The following is a 15,492-nucleotide window of genomic DNA, read 5'->3' as shown; positions in this document are numbered from 1 at the left end:
AGGAAGAATGGCGGGGTTTATACAATTCCCGCGAAGAATACTGAGTCCTATCAATGGGTGCAAAATCATAATTATATTACTTTATATTACTTTACATTACTTTATATTCTTGACGGGATATTTTTCTCCAGTTAACTTCATATAGATCTGAACATTCTTGACTGCCTAAACAAGAGGCAAGTATGACATCAAAACTGATCGATCGGTCTCGCCACATCTGTATATATTTTGTGTCCCTCGTCATCAACTTATTCCTCTCCACAAACTCTCAATTGCAACAGAATCCAGAAGGAGGAGGAGATAATATATGAAAATGTCCTCTTCTAGTTCATACTGCTACAGTTCCACTACGAGTTCCTCTGGGGGTTCAACTACCACCGGCCATCGTTATACCACCTCCTCACAGACCAACCCCGATGGAGTGACCACCGTTCGCACAGCTCGTCAGGATCTAGGCAGTCCCGTCATTGTTGAGGAGCATCGTTACGACAGTTCAGGCCAGGAATTGGCCACGATTCCCGGTGATACGCTTGCAGGAGGGGTGCGCCGGATCACAGACCTAGACGAGGAGCATCCCCCACGTCGGAGTCAGACTCATACGCGGAATCAGGACGAGGAACCTGCCTCCTTAAGATATCATACGCTCGGAAACAAGTCACAATCGCACGGGGAGGATCCGTTCCAGCTGTTTGGAGGTTCTGAAGCGGATGAAAGAATGAGGGCAAAGTCGGATATGGAGGCTTCGGAGGCGATCCGGGATTCACGTTGATGATTGGGGGAGTATGCTTTTTGAATATTGTCTTCTCTAGTCTAGAATGATATGCAAATTTTCATGTGTCCGGTTTTCTACAACAGCGTAACGTCACGGTAGACGTACTCTTCCTTCTGACCAACGTCGTCGCGACTTTTCGACCCATCTGGGCAATTCATAGGCCCAGTGGCATAGCATGCCAGCAGCAAATCCCACCGCATCGTTCTTGAATCCGACGAGCAGTCCCACCGTAACCAGCATGACCATCCACCGTCGAGTTCGCTCCTCCTCGCTGAGGTGGACTCGAGAGGAACCCCCCTCTGCTTCTTCGTGGTGTCTCGACAAATCTCGTGCGCCAGGGGTATTCAGGCTCTCACCAACACGGACTAGCTCTAATCCGGCCGCAATCACCATGACGGCGAGAAGAGCTACAGGGAAACGGTGTAGCAGTCCGACCAGGCTCTCACCCCAGAGCAGACCTATGATTAATTTGCACAGTCCCAAGAAGATGACGCTCGCTCCGGACCGCGCGCCAAATCGATATTGCGCAGCTAGACCCCCAGAGCCGTGGCAAACGGGCATAGCACCCCACCAGCACCCGACCAAGTTCATGCCGGCAACGCTCAGGCCGATGGCTGTAACAGACGGAGTTGGAACGGAAGGAAGTATATCAGCGGCCAAATGAACGACCGCGACAATGGAGTTTAGCGTGGTCAGGGGGAGCTGGCCGAGACCAGCATCAATGGCACCTTCAGACCACTCAGAGCCGACAGGCACCACAAGACTCGGATGCCACACCGAAATAACTGGCAGTTCCGCAGCAAGGGCACTGCGAATAATGGCAATAACTAAGCCTATAATAAAAACAACCAGAGCATACGGTAGCCGTTTAGCTGTAGAATGGGTCAAGAGAAGTGCGAGAAAGATGCCAATGGCCCAAAGACGATTATCGGCCCACGACGGATGAATCCATCCCAGGTCACGAAGGCTCTGACAAGCAGTCATGATAAGAGACAGGCCAGCTCCAACTTGGATACCCTTTACCACCGGAATGGGAATAACTCGAGTGAACCATCGGAGGAGGCCGGTGGCACTCCCGACGAAGATAACGGCAGCAACAAAGATTCCCGCTGCGGCAATCGATCCAGGAGAGAAGGACCTGGCAATAGCCACGGCAGCAATGGCCTTCATGGGCTGGACTGGAAGAGGAATCCCGAAGAATAACCCGGTCAGGATGTTGAAGAGGCCAGAAAAAATGAGGGTGCTGGCGAGGGAGACTGTGTGGTTAGCAGCGAGAACCAGGGCGATGGGAAGGAAGGTCCCCAGATCCCCAAGTGAGCCCGCAATCTCCGCCATATAATGGCGTCGAAAGGTCGAGACATTATACTGGGTAATGGGTCGGATGGATTGGAGATTCATCTGTTTATACTATACGCCCATTGGTCAGCTCCGATAAGTTGGAAAGTTGAGCACAAACCTTGGGCAGATACACTGTGCTTATACTTTATATTTTCCCCGTAAAACAAAAGGTTTCCAGGCTGTTTCATCAACCACAGCTAGACAGGCAAAGGGCAAATGAATACTGGGAGGTTGGAGTTAGAATTGAGGTGCATACATTTATAGAGGGGCAAGGCATCTAATCAAACACTAGTCCGTATAGGGTATATCTGATCTCGGCCTGGTACTGTATTGTCATTACGTCAACTTCCGCGGAAAAGCTCTACTGACAGCTATTTGAGCGTGTTATGATGGTGGTCAGAAGTGTATACATTTAATTTAAGATCTTTCATTGTACATCTCTTGTATGCTAGTTATTCCGTAGACAATTACTTACTAAGGAGTAGAGAACTAACTAACTAGTTAGTACTATGTGGAGTGGAGTGTACGGGGTAATTACCAACTAATCCCAAGACAGATTAGGGCGTTTCTTATCCTCTTTGGGGTTATTCCTACTCCAGTCTTCATATATCCAGAGAATGTGCGTATGTTGGGTCTTAGGGAAAGTACGGGGTAATTAAGCAGATATCTCGCATCCTTTTGACCCTTCGACTTAGGGGCCACTCGACCTGATTCATCAATTGCACCTATCTTTGCTGCCATCGAGATGCCCAGGCGACTCGCATCCATTTCCCAATTGGGATAGCTTGATTTTGAATCACTCCAAAATCCAAATGATGTTGAACCCCCCCCCCGGATTTCAACTTCCAGGATAGAAGCAACTAACAACCATGGATCCCGACAGCAGTCCCTCCGACCAACCCCCGGTATTCAACTATATTCTCTCCTTCCTGCTCGTTGGTGTCGCATGGGGCTTCACCACGCCATTCATCCGCCGCGCGGCGGCGGACTTCAACGCGCGACAGGAACAGCTGCGATTACTCCAAACAGAGCTCCAGCCTGCACAATCAACCAGCAACGATGGCGAACCCGATCGCAACAGCAGTGACCCCGCTGCTGACAGCGAGAGCGAGAGCGAGAGCGAGAGCGATGAAGATCAACCCCTACCTCCTCCTCCTCCTCCTCCACCACCAGGAGCATCAGCTACAACCCCTCGCCCAGCCTGGATGCACACCCGGCCATCTTCGTCGTGGCTGAAAACAAAGATAGTATCGGTTTTCTGGACGGTGGTGAACTTGTTGCGGACCCCCGCTTATTTGATACCGCTGGTGATTAACCTTACGGGGAGTGTTTGGTTTTTTCTCTTGGTTGGGCAGCACGGTGCGTACCATCCATCCTCGGACCGAATGCCTGAGTTATGTGATGGGATTTAACAAATAATACCACTCAATAGAGCTTTCCCTGACAGTGCCCTTGGCGAATTCGAGTGCGTTCCTGTTCACGGTTCTGGGTGAATGGTATGTGGAACGAAAGGTGATTGCAAAGGAGACGTGGTTAGGGATGGCGCTGGTTCTTGGAGGAGTTGCGATCTGTGTTAGATCAAAGGCTTGATTGCTTGGTGTACGAAGTATATAGAGTATAGATATACTAGGCTTATTTTATTTTATTTTATATATTTTTCTTAGTTAACGGTAGTTGGATTACGTACATACATACTAGAAATAAACAATGAAAAAAAAATTTTGAAAAAAAGAAGAAGAATTGAATGCATCATCCGCGAATCGAACGCGGGCCTCATCGATGGCAACGATGAATTCTACCACTAGACCAATGATGCTTCTTGATGTAAAGTCGGTGGAAATTTGACTATATAACCCAGACTTGATTCTATACAAGAAAGACCCGAATTAATTACTTACTCCGTAGTTAATCCCCAGTGATAATTCTCTTTTCTCTATCTACTATTAAACAGGAGCAGTTATCAATAGTCTATTTCCCTCATGACCATGTATGTCGCATCTAGAACAGGGTTGCTATCTCGCGGTACAATTCATGTATAGATCATCGATTATCTTGACATTAGATTTATATATATAATATACATACATATATATACTACGGGGTACACATGTCTAGACGACCAACCCCCAAAACCCAGCCTGGATCTCTCGATCCATCCCTCTCTATACCTGGAGGTGGCTGCATGATTGATTGATTAGACACAGGTACCTACTGCTCAGATAGTTATTTGATTCACTTGTTCATAAGCGAGCTAGCATGGTAATGTAATATCCATGCGGAAGGACATGAGAATAAGTAGACTGGGTTAGAGCAGTTCCGGTAGATTGGGCAATTGACCGATGAGAAGGCGAATGTTATTCTGAGGCTTGGAAAAATACCTAGAGGCCTTTATATACGTAGGGACCTACCCCAACTACAAGGCTACCAAGTGCTGGCAAACGTCTGTTTTCAGAAGGTGGAATATAGTAGGAGGTACCAGTGAAGCGTTGGAAATTCCAAAGTGGCATCAATGATGAAGAAATCAATTAACAAAACGAAACAGATCAATGTACATGGAGGTATCAGCGTCATCTAGGTACAGACATAAACATAATATCCAGGTGCCCGGGTATATACCGGTTAGGACAAAATCCAATCAATCAAACCATCCATATCGTAAACAAACATTTCCCTTCTTTATAGTCATCGCACATACCATGCTGGCCGGCAGTGGTGGAAAGCAAAGTCATCCGTCATCCATGCATTGTGGGAGAAAAAAGACAAAAAAAGTACAGGAAGACATGGCTGAAGCAACCTGATAATCAAACACCTCGGAACTAATCATAGACGGGTTAGCAAGTGGAGTCAGGGTTAAAAAAAAAAAAGTAGGCTGGGGAAAGCTCACCATTCGTACCACCAAGAACCACATGGCGCCAACGAACTTGAAAATTGAAAGACCGGCCACGCTCCACAGCACTACCGCCATATAGATCATAGAGCGTTTGTTCTGATCCGCCTCCGCCTTTTCTGCATCGTCGTCGAATCGGCCCAGCCCCGCTGCGCTCAACACAACGGCGCCCAGGGCAAAGTTGCAAAACACCCAGACAAGGACGACAGCACTTCGGAATCCCTTGTAATAATCGGCCTGTCGATCTTCCTCTGGGACGGTCTTGACCTCCTTGGGTGGTTTTTGGGCGAATGCAGCCAGCTCCTTTTCGTATTGCGCATTTAGGTCCCCGTCGTCGGAGGGAATCTCGACATCCACCTTTCCGCCAGGCTTGAGATTAGCGGACGGCAGTTTCTCGGCTTTGTCGTCTCCTTTGGTGCCCCACGTGATGTCGTGCGTATTACAGAAGGCATAGATATTGAGCACGTTAATGTAGGTGGGCGTGAGGAGGATGTATTGAATAAACTGCGCACGATTAGTATGGGGTGTGTTCCCGTGCCCCTTCCAGGAAGAAGACTTACGCAGGTGAACATGTGCCAAGGATCCATGAAGATGACCGAAGCAAGAAACCACATGACATAAGTCGATCCGAGCGAGACGATGATCGAGAAGAAAGTGCTGTTGGTGAACAACTGCGAGAAGGAGAATGTGTGATCTTCAACTTCCGTTTGGATCGATTTTACGGTCACAAACACCGCAGCAAACGCAAGGTAGATCATAATAAACACCCAGAAGTATACCATGGTCATGTAGAGCTTATTGGAGCCACCAGGACGGTTACCCAGGGACAAGACGAAGCAGGTTACCAAAGTCGCGAGATAGAGCCATTCAAACACCACGCCGAGCACCTTACCAGCAGTGCCCAGGAGCGAGGCGTCACCCAGATAGGTCGTCAGGATATGGAATACTAAGAAGAAATTACCCTGTTCTCTAGGTCAGTATTGGCGGGAGAGTTGGTGGATAGTTTCACTACTTACAATGCCAAACCAAGCAAAAAGCATATTGAGGGTCTGGTAAATGAATTCAATCAACAGCATGGACTTCCGCAAGAAGCTATGGTCACTTCTCCAGACCTGATAGAAATGGGCGATCGCATAGACGGCGGCGAAAAAACTTCCATTGAGCCAACGACGACGCTGAAGAATAAATTCCGCCATCCGATCTGGCACATCGGTTTCACCAGTGGAGGATTTGACGTACTGGAGGAGCCAGCGACAGTTCCGTTTCGTCACGATTTCGAAGCACAGAATTCGATCTTCGGCCAGGTACATATTGGCGGTGAAAATGCCGGCGTTAGCACCGTGCATCTTCTCACCCAGGAAGTATCGCTCCAAGGGACCTTGGCCGTTCTTGTCGTTCTGGAGGGCGATATATCGGTAGGCAGAAAAGGCACCGGGAAGCACCGAAATGAAACCAAAGGCGGATTCCAACGGCTTGTCGAGAATGTTACTCAATTTATACTCAAAGTTCTGACCCGCGACCAGGGGGTTGAACAGCTTCTTTCCGTGGTCCAACATGACCTTGATTTCACCGCAGGCGCCTCCACACATCGGTTCGACATCAAAGGCCTTCCACAAGCGGTAGATCGAGTCCTTGCCGGGCTGGGTACCGGCGTCGAGCAGGACGCAGATATTCGGATCCAGAACCCGACCAAACGCCTGGAAAAACCAGCGGTGGGAGTTGATCTTCTTCTGGTTCTTTTCCTTGAGACAGAAGATCATCTGGACGGGAACGCCCGAGCGCGGCTTGAGATGGACCTGGGTTCCCTTGAGCTCCAAGCCCACCTGCGTGGTGTACTCGTAGATATGCGCCGTCACATCTTTGCCATTCACCTGCTGCTTGGCAATGCCGTCCTGGTAACATCCCAACCCGGCCAGCACCGCACGAGTCCGCGGGTTAATCTTGGCACGACCATCACTGATGACACAGACGACAATCTTCTTCCAGGCGTCCTTGCCCCAGGTCTTACTTCGGGTGCGCGAGCACATGTACTCGATGTTCTTAAACACCCCAATCATGGTTCGCGCAAAGAGGAAGTCATCCTCATTGTACATGGTGACCACGATAAAGAGCTCCGTATGTCGAGGCTTGGCGAAAAGCTTCTGGCGAAGCGTGAAGCGCTCTTCGTAAAAGTCCGACGGATCGCACGTGGCGGCCGAGTAGCGCATGTGCGTGAACTCGTCGCGCTGGGGGGGTTCGGCATGGGGTACTTGATTCAGCAGCTTCGGGGCAATCGGACAGTCAAGGACGAGGTTACCGTCGAACAGGGGCACTTCTTTCACCGTTTTCCACCGTCGAATTGGAGCTGGACTCGGGGTTGGAACCAGCGTTGGATCCGCTTGGTAGTCGTCGCTATATGGGTCTGCCGCCTCGAATGGGTTATCTGCTTGTAGGATCGGGGCGTCATCGTGGTAAGCTTGCTGGGATCCCGAGTACTGTCCTAGATCGTAATCATCTTGTGGGGTTGCTGTTGGTTGGTAAGGTTGCGTGTAGTAGGCATCGTGGTGTGCCTCAGGGTCTACAGAGTATTCATATTCGGGGTAGTTTTGCTGGTGCTGCTGGGTATCATAGGCATTGCCGTGACCGTATGCGGGAAGTCTTTCGACGGAGAACTATCAAGCTTCGTTAGAGAGAGAGAGAGAAAGTCTATTGTATGCTGTCTTGTCAAGCTGGAGTATCATACTGTAGGTTGTTCGGCCAGTTGGTCACTGGACGGCATTTCGATGCGCCCATAGGGATCTTCTGAGAGCTGGTAATCATGGAGCGGGCGACTAGGGGACGGGGAACGATGATCGAGATGACTGTGACTGGGATTCATGGTGGGCGAACGAGGCTCGTCCCCGTAGGGATCTTCTAAGCTCGAAAGTCAGCACGGGTGAAGTCGGGCAGCGGGATTGACTTCTGGATGCGCCAGAGGAGCTGATTCTCGCCGGACAGGGGAGGGGGAAAAGGACCAGCAGATAATCTGGTCTGCACGCTGGCTGCGGGGACTGATGCAAGAATAGGACAGCAGAAGAGTTTCAGGAGGGAAGTTGATGCGAAGAATGAAGGGAGACAGGCAACAACGCAGCGGGATCGGGGAGACGGAACAGATGCCTGAGGACTCACCTAAGCGATTATAGGACATCTGTGCGGCAGACCAGACTCCTTGTAAGATTCTTTGCCGGGACCAGGAAGGGATTCGATGATGGAATGCGACGCCGTAGCGGTCAAGTTCGTTAGTGTTAGTGAAGCTTGGGGCCTCTGGTTTCTGGGCGCGGTTTCAGAGTGAGTGATAGATCAATAGGTAGGCTGTGTATGGTACGGAAGAGGGGAGATATAATAATAAGAATAATAATAAAAGAGATTTATCAGATGCAAAGACAGATTATTGGAGAATATGTAAGTGTATGTATGTATGAAGCGGGGAGGAAGAGAGATTGCAGGAAGCAGGAAGATGAAGGGAAAAATAAATGATAAATGAGAAGATGAGAAAAATAGCGTCAAGTTGGAGCAGCGCCACAATTGACAAGCCTCTATAGTTAACTAACTAATTCATTGATGGGTTTTTCTTTGTATTGATGAGAATGATTCGAGGAGATTTATTGATTTATTGGAGAGAGAGGTGGGACTTGTTTAGTGTGATGGTTTCCAGGTCGACTTTGCTGAAGATGAAGCACCTATACAATACATCCCATCCCATCCCATACTCTTATATCTACTCCGTACAGACTCTGTACAATATAATATCCAGACAAGATCCTTATAATATAAAATATAAAACAGGATATCCATGGAACCTCGAAAATGATTCCCCACGATGGTCACTGGGCCAACCACAACTCCTTCCACAGCCACAGCAGTGTGGCGGTACCTGTTTCTTTTTATAACTGCAGTTTCCTGGAGCCTAATCTTCTGTGGACCACAATCATCTATTTTGTGATACTGTCGAGTGAAGTACAGACATCGACGAGCAGACGTGGATTAGTAAGAGGACTCCTCCGGTTGTCGTTTCGTGTTGTGTTGTTCCTCCTCATACCTCAACCTGATTCAAATGGCGTCTATATTGAGAGCTCTAACAAATAACATTCGACGAGCACGACCGTCTTCTAGAGAATGCTCTAGCATTGCGCAGATTCTCCCCACGGGAACCCCGATTGAGGAAGAGACCTTACCACATTACAAGCCGGCGCATTATTATCCAGTGACAATTGGCGATGTGTATCACACCAGATACGAAGTTGCGGGAAAGCTGGGGTATGGGGCATATTCAACAAGTTGGCTATGCCGGGATCTCCAGTACCCCTCTCCAAGTCCAATCAATCCTAGAAGAACTCTGACGAGTGATGAATCAAAGAGTCAATAACTATACAGTATTAAAGGTGTCTACCTGTTTACCGGATTATCCTACTGCAACAGATCACGAATTGAGAGTCTATGAACACCTGGCAAAACTTGATTCTTTGCATCCGGGTCAGTCATTGATCCGCGAACTATATGATGCATTTGACCTCCAGGGTCCTGGTGGCACGCATCGGTGCCTTGTCTTGCAGCCGATGAATATGACGCTCCTCGAAATGATGAGAATGAATCCCAGGCCATTTGATCTACCTCTGCTCAAAATGACTGTCAGGCGACTTCTCTTAGCGCTTGATTTCTTGCACGCTGAGGCCGAGGTTATCCATACTGGTAGAGACCCACGCTCTGTGAACATTGGATTCTGAACTAATGTCCACTAGATCTAAAGACCGACAATCTGATGCTCAGCCTAGAGGATAACTCCATGCTGGCAGATTTTGCAACGGCGGAATCCAAAACTCCAAGCCCCCGGAAGTTGATCAGCCAGTCACGTATTATTTATAGCAGTCGGAAATTTCGCAGGCCAACTAGAGGCAGAAACTATGGTCTCCCAGTCCTATGTGACTTTGGCGAGGCAAGGATTGGTAAAACACAGGAGTCAGGACCTTTCATCCAACCACATATCTACAGAGCGCCAGAGGTTATTTTTGAAATGCCTTGGGGAAGTGCTATTGATATCTGGAACCTTGCAGGCCTGGTGAGTCCGGTGCTACCAGAGTTGCTTGTTGCTGTACTGTCTTGCTGATAATCGATTAGATTTGGGACATGTTCGAAGGGCAGCATCTGTTTGGAGATATATTTCATTCCAGAGGAGGCCATGACCCGTTTAAGCACCTGGCCCTCATGGTAGCCTTGATTGGACCACCGCCGGCCGAATTCGTGCAGCGTAGTGAGACAACAGAGCAGTGCTTTGACTCGAGTGGTTGGTGCCTGTTCCTCATTGCACACCTTTTCCCCCATTGACTGAGGCTGACATAGCTGCAGGCGGGTGGATTGCTCACCATGAAGCGCCTATACCCTCTGTTTCACTTGAGGCCCTGGAAAAGCGGCTTAGTGGCGAGGAGAAAGAGTTCTTTTTGGCATTCATTATGTCGATGTTGAAGTGGATGCCAGAGGAACGCAAGACAGCCAAACAGCTGCTTGAACATCCGTTCTTGCTCTAGCCGCCAGCTATATATATAGTTATATATATATATTTTGTAACGACCTCTGCTTTCGAACCAATTCTACTTACGCCGTGAATAGGTGCCAGAGGGCTAAAAACCCTACAACTCCACGATTTCTTTAATATATATTATTGCGTTGCTAACTATTTCATTGTTATAAGAAGTAGTTTATGAAATGATTTAATAATCAGTCAACTAGTTATAAAGTCCTAGGTATGGAGTAGTTACTGTGAGTAACCTGCACAGACCATTTCTCTCTCTCTCTCTATCGATAAAGGAAATTATCAAATCTTCATTTACCCCCTCACTTCCTACCAAATACCTAAAAGAATCATAATAATCATAATAATCATTGTCGAAAATGTCTGCCAATGACCAAGTAAATGTCCTCTTTATCTGCCTTGGCAATATCTGTACGTGCTATTCCTCACTACGAGTCTCTCTCTAACCAAATCCCTAGGCCGCTCCCCCATGGCTGAAGGAGTCTTCCGTAACCTCGCCGCCACCCATCCCTTGATCAACAACATTGACTCCGCCGGAACTGCCGCCTACCATTCCCTCGAACCGCCCGACTCTCGTACCATGGCCACGCTCCGCCGACATGGGATCCGAGACTACAAACATGCCGCCCGCAAAGTCACCCAGGAGGACTTCCTCCACTTCGACTACCTGCTCGCCATGGACAGGCATAATCTCGAGGATCTCCTAGAACTGCGCGCCTCCCTGGCTGCGTCTGGCACACCCGCGGCGAAGGTGGCAGAGGTCCGGCTGTTTGGCGATTTTGGACCCGGAGGCGCTCTACATTCTCGCGTGGGTGGTGGGGAGGTGGTTCAGGATCCGTACTATGGGGGTGCCAATGGATTCGAAGAGGTTTACCAGCAAGCCGTCCGATTCTCCGAGAGCTTTTTGGAATATTTGGAGAAGAAGCAAAAGAACTAGATTCCCCCCCCTTCCCAAAAGGGGTTGATTAGACCATAGATAAAAACTTCTCCTTCAAACCTTATAGGATCTAGAATTAAAAAAAAAAAAGGATATAGTATTACATGTATCAGTCAGGAATGTTTATAGTGACAAGCTCTCCGACCCCAAGGTAGGAAGGAAGGAAGAAAGGGGCCGGGTGGTATTTCATACTCTTTCGCTGATTTTGATGGCCGTTCGACATCCCAGACGGATGACATTGACCAACGGGTCATAAGGCCGGGCCTCTTTGGCGTCGTTCTCTACCGCATGGTCCAAATGTTCCAGTTCTTCGTCTCGAATCCTTCGAAATGTCGCCAACATATCCTGGAGCTCCTCATCTAGCTCCTCTCCTCGGCTCTCCGCATCGGCTTCCCAGGACAGAATCTCCCGAACCTGATCGTTGTAATGGGTCCCAATCTCCGTTTCTACAGCTTCCGTGCAGGCCATCGCCGCCTCCCGTCCCATGACTCCGGTCGACCAGCCCAGAAACGTTGCGGCCACCTCCCAGACTGGATACATCGCCGTGGGCCGTACGCGGTGTTTGGCAATCATCTGGTTGAAGGTCGACAGGTGACCCGCTTCCTGGTCGTACATGTGCTTCATCAACGGTCGTAGGTGAGGGTGGGAGCGCACCACCTGGGGGGTTTGCGCCGTGTAGATCAGCGTTGCTGCCAGTTCCCCGGCCTGATTGACGCGAAGAGCGCTATCCAGGAATTCGCGTTGTTTCTGGTTCAGAATGTATTTGGGTTTCGAGCTGGACGGGGTGGCGTGGTACTGGCGGTGGTGTAGAGTGGACGGGGCGAGAAAATCTAGCAAAAGTGGTCGAGAATAAGCTGAGCGATGAGCTCGAAGTGCGGTAAAGGAACTCATCTCGAGAATCCGGAGCAAAATTATTGTTTTTTTCTTAAACAAAAAAGAGAGATCTGAGCCTCATAGACAATTGCCGGCCGGACGTCATTCCAGAAGTTGGAAAGTCGGGAGGCCAGCGGCCAATCGAAATCGAAATCTGACAGTCACTTTCTAAACGGTTCCGACTCTCAACCCGCCACTTACCACCTCGACTTCACTTTTCTGTCCTGCTTCTCCTCCCTCCAGCAGCACCCGTTTTGTTTTCCTCTATATGTGTATTGCGCGATTTATCTCACGCTCCCTGTTCGAGTCGTCTATACTGCCTATATATCTATACCTCATTTGAGTCGTGTTTGGCTGCAGTTTGGCCGCCTACGACCCTTTCTCATTCATTGCGACAGCTGCTCAGGGGGTTCCTTCGCTCTCTCTTTTCCCAGGGCCTCCTTTCTGCCCTTCACTAGGCGGTTACCACTCGCTTGAGGCCGGCCCTGCGCCCTTTTCCGACCCCGGTTCAGTCCCAGAACACCTGATTTTTCAGGCCTCGATTGGCTCGTATTCACCATGGCCGATGACCTCGATGCTGAGTTGCTCGCATTGGCGGGTGACGATGCCTCCTCCGATGAGGAGACTTCCTCCACCCCCCGCAAGCAGACCTCTGCATCCCCTGCCCCCTCAGCTTCACCTCGTTCACCTGAACCATCAACCATGGCTCGAAAGGGGATTGCGAAGCCAGTCCGTCGCGGTCGAAAGTCGAGGAGGGATGACGATGAGGAGGAGGAGGAGGATGGCGAGGTGTACGTTTGGTCGCTTTCCCATTTGGTATTCTGGTGTTGGCCTAACGATCCACTGACATTTCTCTTTGCATATTTCCAGATCTGCAGCCGATTCCCTTGACTCCGCCAGCATGTCTGAATCAGAAGCAGCCTCGGATTCGGAGGGCTCCGCTGCTGAGGCCGAGGATGATGGCCCTATGTTTGCCTACGAGAAGCTCTACCATTCCGCCAAAGACAAGGAAGAGATCATGGCCCTTCCAGAGATCCAGAGGGAACAAATTCTGTCCGAACGTGCGCAGGAGGTCGATCGTCACAATCAGGACCTCGCTCTTCGTCGTCTTTTGGCATCCCGGGAACGGGAGGAAGCCCGCAAGGCAAAGAAGAATAAGCGCAAGGCTAGTGCCGCAAATCTCGACGAGGGAAACCGCAAGAGCTCCCGACAGAAGACAACGCTGGGTGGCCGCAAAGTAGGCGAGACCTCCGAGGCTATTGAGGCATATAAGCGACAGCGAGAACAGAAAGGCAAGCGGGATGAGCTCCGGCGTCGTGAGCCCTCGGCCAAGGACAACAAGTCTCGCTCTCGCATCTCCGATGAAGATGCTGAAGGGGAGAGCGAAGTTGAGTGGGATGATCGCGAACGGTCGCCGTCGCCTCCAAAGGACGACCCCCCTGCAGAACTGCGTGACATCCAGAGGACTCGTGTCGGTCGCACCAACTTTGCTCAGGTCTGCTTCTACCCTGGGTTCGATGATTCTATTTCGGGGTGTTATGCCCGGGTCAATATTGGTCCCAGCAGGGATACGGGGGTCAATGAGTATCGGCTTTGCTTGATTAAGCGTGAGTGTAACCCGAACCATTTAAACGTCAGGGCACTAACTTTCCTAGGATTCGCTGTGGGAAAACCGTATGCCTTAGAGGGTGCCAACGGCCGATCTTTCGTGACAAACCAGTACGCTGTTCTCGCCCACGGCAAATCAGAACGTGAATTTCCCTTTATTGCTTGCTCCGATTCCCCATTTACAGAGGTTGGTGACCCTTATCTACGTCAAAAAAAAAGAAAGAAAAAAAAAGAAACCCCCCTCCAACGGCTAACGACATCTAGGCGGAATTTAACCGATATCGCCAGACCATGGCCGTTGACGACTGCAAGATGGCTACCAAGTCCCAAGTAGCCAGGAAAGTAAAGGATATCAACCGTCTACTCAACCATAAGTTCACCACTGAGGAGCTGAACGAAAAACTGCGCAAGCAAGGTTCTCTAGACACCAAGGCGGTGTTTTTCAAACGTGTTGAGCTCGAGAAGCAATTGAAGTATGCTCGGGAAATCGGTGATGATGCTGAGGTTGAGAGACTGCAGGGAGAGCTTGCGACCCAAGCAACTCAGAAGCTTGCCTTTGGTACTAGCACGTCCAAACCCCGTGCCGAGAAGGTCTCCGAGCACGAGCGTCTAGCGCAACTGAATTTGCGTAACCAGAAACTCAATACCGAAAACGTCCGTCGCGCTCAGTTGGAGGAACGGAAAGCCAGTCGCAAGGCCGCGGCCGCTGTTGCTCGGGGAGAAGCTACGATGAATCCTTTCATGCGCGTCCGCACACAAGCAAGAACACACTACGACGTCAATGGAAAGGACGACACCGCAAGCCGTGATGCAACCTCTGTTTCGGCCACACCGTCCAACGCGAATACGCCGGATCGAACCAATACTCCATCCAATTCACAGAAGAAGCAGCTCAAAGGCGGCATCACGACTATTCGTCATCGGAACCTGGACGACGAGAACATCGCCGCTTTGGATTTGGACATCGACATTGAAATCTAGTTTTTTATCTTTTTCTTTTTCTTTTTTCTTTTTCTTTTTTCGGAGACATGGATGGGATGTATTTCGCACAATCTGATTATCATCAAAAAAAAGCGCAATTCCGACCTGTTATCTTTATTCTTTCGGGGCTTTGCGGTGACGGCCGTGTCGCCCTCGCAGCCGTCAAGCATCATCCATCTGGCGCAACTTATGGCTCTCTGTAATTCTTCATCGGGATGGTATCTCTCTTGGGCGTTCTAGCTTAGTTGCATGTGATCTGTATTATGGAACAATTATACTATTATTATTATCATTATTTTTTGGCTGTGCTATGCTACATGAATATTTACTCTTGAATATTTGCCTCAGGACTCAATTTCCGATAAGAGCTTTCGCGCCAATCACGTGTGATAGAGACGCGGTCGCGGCGCGTGTCTTCGTAAGTCGCGAATTCTCCGCCCTGGATTCATCGAAGTGGAGAGAGAGAGAGAGAGTCTCTATGTCCAACCCCATAAAATTAACCTTGAAGAAAATGGTTTAAACACTTAATTTATTTAATGCTTTGATATACC

The 15,492-nt window shown here is 49.5% G+C and overlaps 8 protein-coding genes and 1 non-coding gene across 9 annotated transcripts; 5 read left to right on the top strand and 4 right to left on the bottom strand.

Moving 5' to 3' along the window:
• Positions 1 to 95: 95 nt before the first annotated feature.
• On the top strand, positions 96 to 830 carry P175DRAFT_0498325 (uncharacterized protein). The gene has a single exon (XM_040896477.1). It carries the CDS (start codon positions 314 to 316, stop codon positions 767 to 769), a length of 456 nt encoding a protein of 151 aa, XP_040756612.1. The 5' UTR covers positions 96 to 313; the 3' UTR covers positions 770 to 830.
• Positions 831 to 862: 32 nt separating this feature from the next.
• Positions 863 to 2,170, bottom strand: P175DRAFT_0429012 (putative sulfate/molybdate transporter; the record flags this gene model as incomplete). Its single annotated transcript, XM_040893340.1, has 1 exon — positions 863 to 2,170. The coding sequence occupies one exon, from the start codon at positions 2,168 to 2,170 to the stop codon at positions 863 to 865; it is 1,308 nt and encodes a 435-aa protein (XP_040756611.1).
• Positions 2,171 to 2,946: 776 nt separating this feature from the next.
• Positions 2,947 to 3,780, top strand: P175DRAFT_0498323 (uncharacterized protein). Its single transcript, XM_040896476.1, has 2 exons — positions 2,947 to 3,469; positions 3,543 to 3,780. Exons 1-2 carry the CDS (start codon positions 2,980 to 2,982, stop codon positions 3,698 to 3,700), a joined length of 648 nt encoding a protein of 215 aa, XP_040756610.1. The 5' UTR covers positions 2,947 to 2,979; the 3' UTR covers positions 3,701 to 3,780.
• A 75-nt stretch (positions 3,781 to 3,855) lies between these two features.
• P175DRAFT_0t6 lies at positions 3,856 to 3,926 on the bottom strand. The gene has a single exon. It is a non-coding gene; the product is annotated as a tRNA-Gly (tRNA).
• Positions 3,927 to 4,758: 832 nt separating this feature from the next.
• chsA (chitin synthase class I) lies at positions 4,759 to 8,249 on the bottom strand. Its single transcript, XM_040896475.1, has 5 exons — positions 7,720 to 8,249; positions 6,014 to 7,648; positions 5,558 to 5,959; positions 4,995 to 5,501; positions 4,759 to 4,926 (listed from the first exon to the last, which is right to left on the bottom strand). The coding sequence occupies exons 1-5, from the start codon at positions 7,852 to 7,854 to the stop codon at positions 4,912 to 4,914; spliced, it is 2,694 nt and encodes an 897-aa protein (XP_040756609.1). The 5' UTR covers positions 7,855 to 8,249; the 3' UTR covers positions 4,759 to 4,911.
• An 820-nt stretch (positions 8,250 to 9,069) lies between these two features.
• On the top strand, positions 9,070 to 10,838 carry P175DRAFT_0554466 (putative protein kinase; the record flags this gene model as incomplete). Its single annotated transcript, XM_040900561.1, has 5 exons — positions 9,070 to 9,314; positions 9,373 to 9,704; positions 9,755 to 10,071; positions 10,131 to 10,296; positions 10,359 to 10,838. 5 exons carry the CDS (start codon positions 9,070 to 9,072, stop codon positions 10,535 to 10,537), a joined length of 1,239 nt encoding a protein of 412 aa, XP_040756608.1. The 3' UTR covers positions 10,538 to 10,838.
• A 63-nt stretch (positions 10,839 to 10,901) lies between these two features.
• ltpA (tyrosine protein phosphatase LTP1) lies at positions 10,902 to 11,479 on the top strand (the record flags this gene model as incomplete). The annotated part of the gene is made up of 2 exons (XM_040893226.1): positions 10,902 to 10,953; positions 11,001 to 11,479. The coding sequence occupies 2 exons, from the start codon at positions 10,902 to 10,904 to the stop codon at positions 11,477 to 11,479; spliced, it is 531 nt and encodes a 176-aa protein (XP_040756607.1).
• A 186-nt stretch (positions 11,480 to 11,665) lies between these two features.
• P175DRAFT_0426936 (demethoxyubiquinone hydroxylase family protein) lies at positions 11,666 to 12,370 on the bottom strand (the record flags this gene model as incomplete). Its single annotated transcript, XM_040893207.1, has 1 exon — positions 11,666 to 12,370. One exon carries the CDS (start codon positions 12,368 to 12,370, stop codon positions 11,666 to 11,668), a length of 705 nt encoding a protein of 234 aa, XP_040756606.1.
• Positions 12,371 to 12,551: 181 nt separating this feature from the next.
• Positions 12,552 to 15,250, top strand: P175DRAFT_0498320 (RNA polymerase-associated protein). Its single transcript, XM_040896474.1, has 4 exons — positions 12,552 to 13,143; positions 13,223 to 13,959; positions 14,008 to 14,147; positions 14,225 to 15,250. The coding sequence occupies exons 1-4, from the start codon at positions 12,911 to 12,913 to the stop codon at positions 14,939 to 14,941; spliced, it is 1,827 nt and encodes a 608-aa protein (XP_040756605.1). The 5' UTR covers positions 12,552 to 12,910; the 3' UTR covers positions 14,942 to 15,250.
• Positions 15,251 to 15,492: the final 242 nt, after the last annotated feature.

Source organism: Aspergillus ochraceoroseus (assembly GCF_002846915.1).
Source record: "Aspergillus ochraceoroseus IBT 24754 chromosome Unknown P175scaffold_1, whole genome shotgun sequence".
In the NCBI taxonomy this organism is placed as follows: Eukaryota; Fungi; Ascomycota; class Eurotiomycetes; order Eurotiales; family Aspergillaceae; genus Aspergillus; species Aspergillus ochraceoroseus.
Note: the sequence above shows the minus strand (reverse complement) of the source record. Positions and strands in the feature narration are given on the sequence as shown.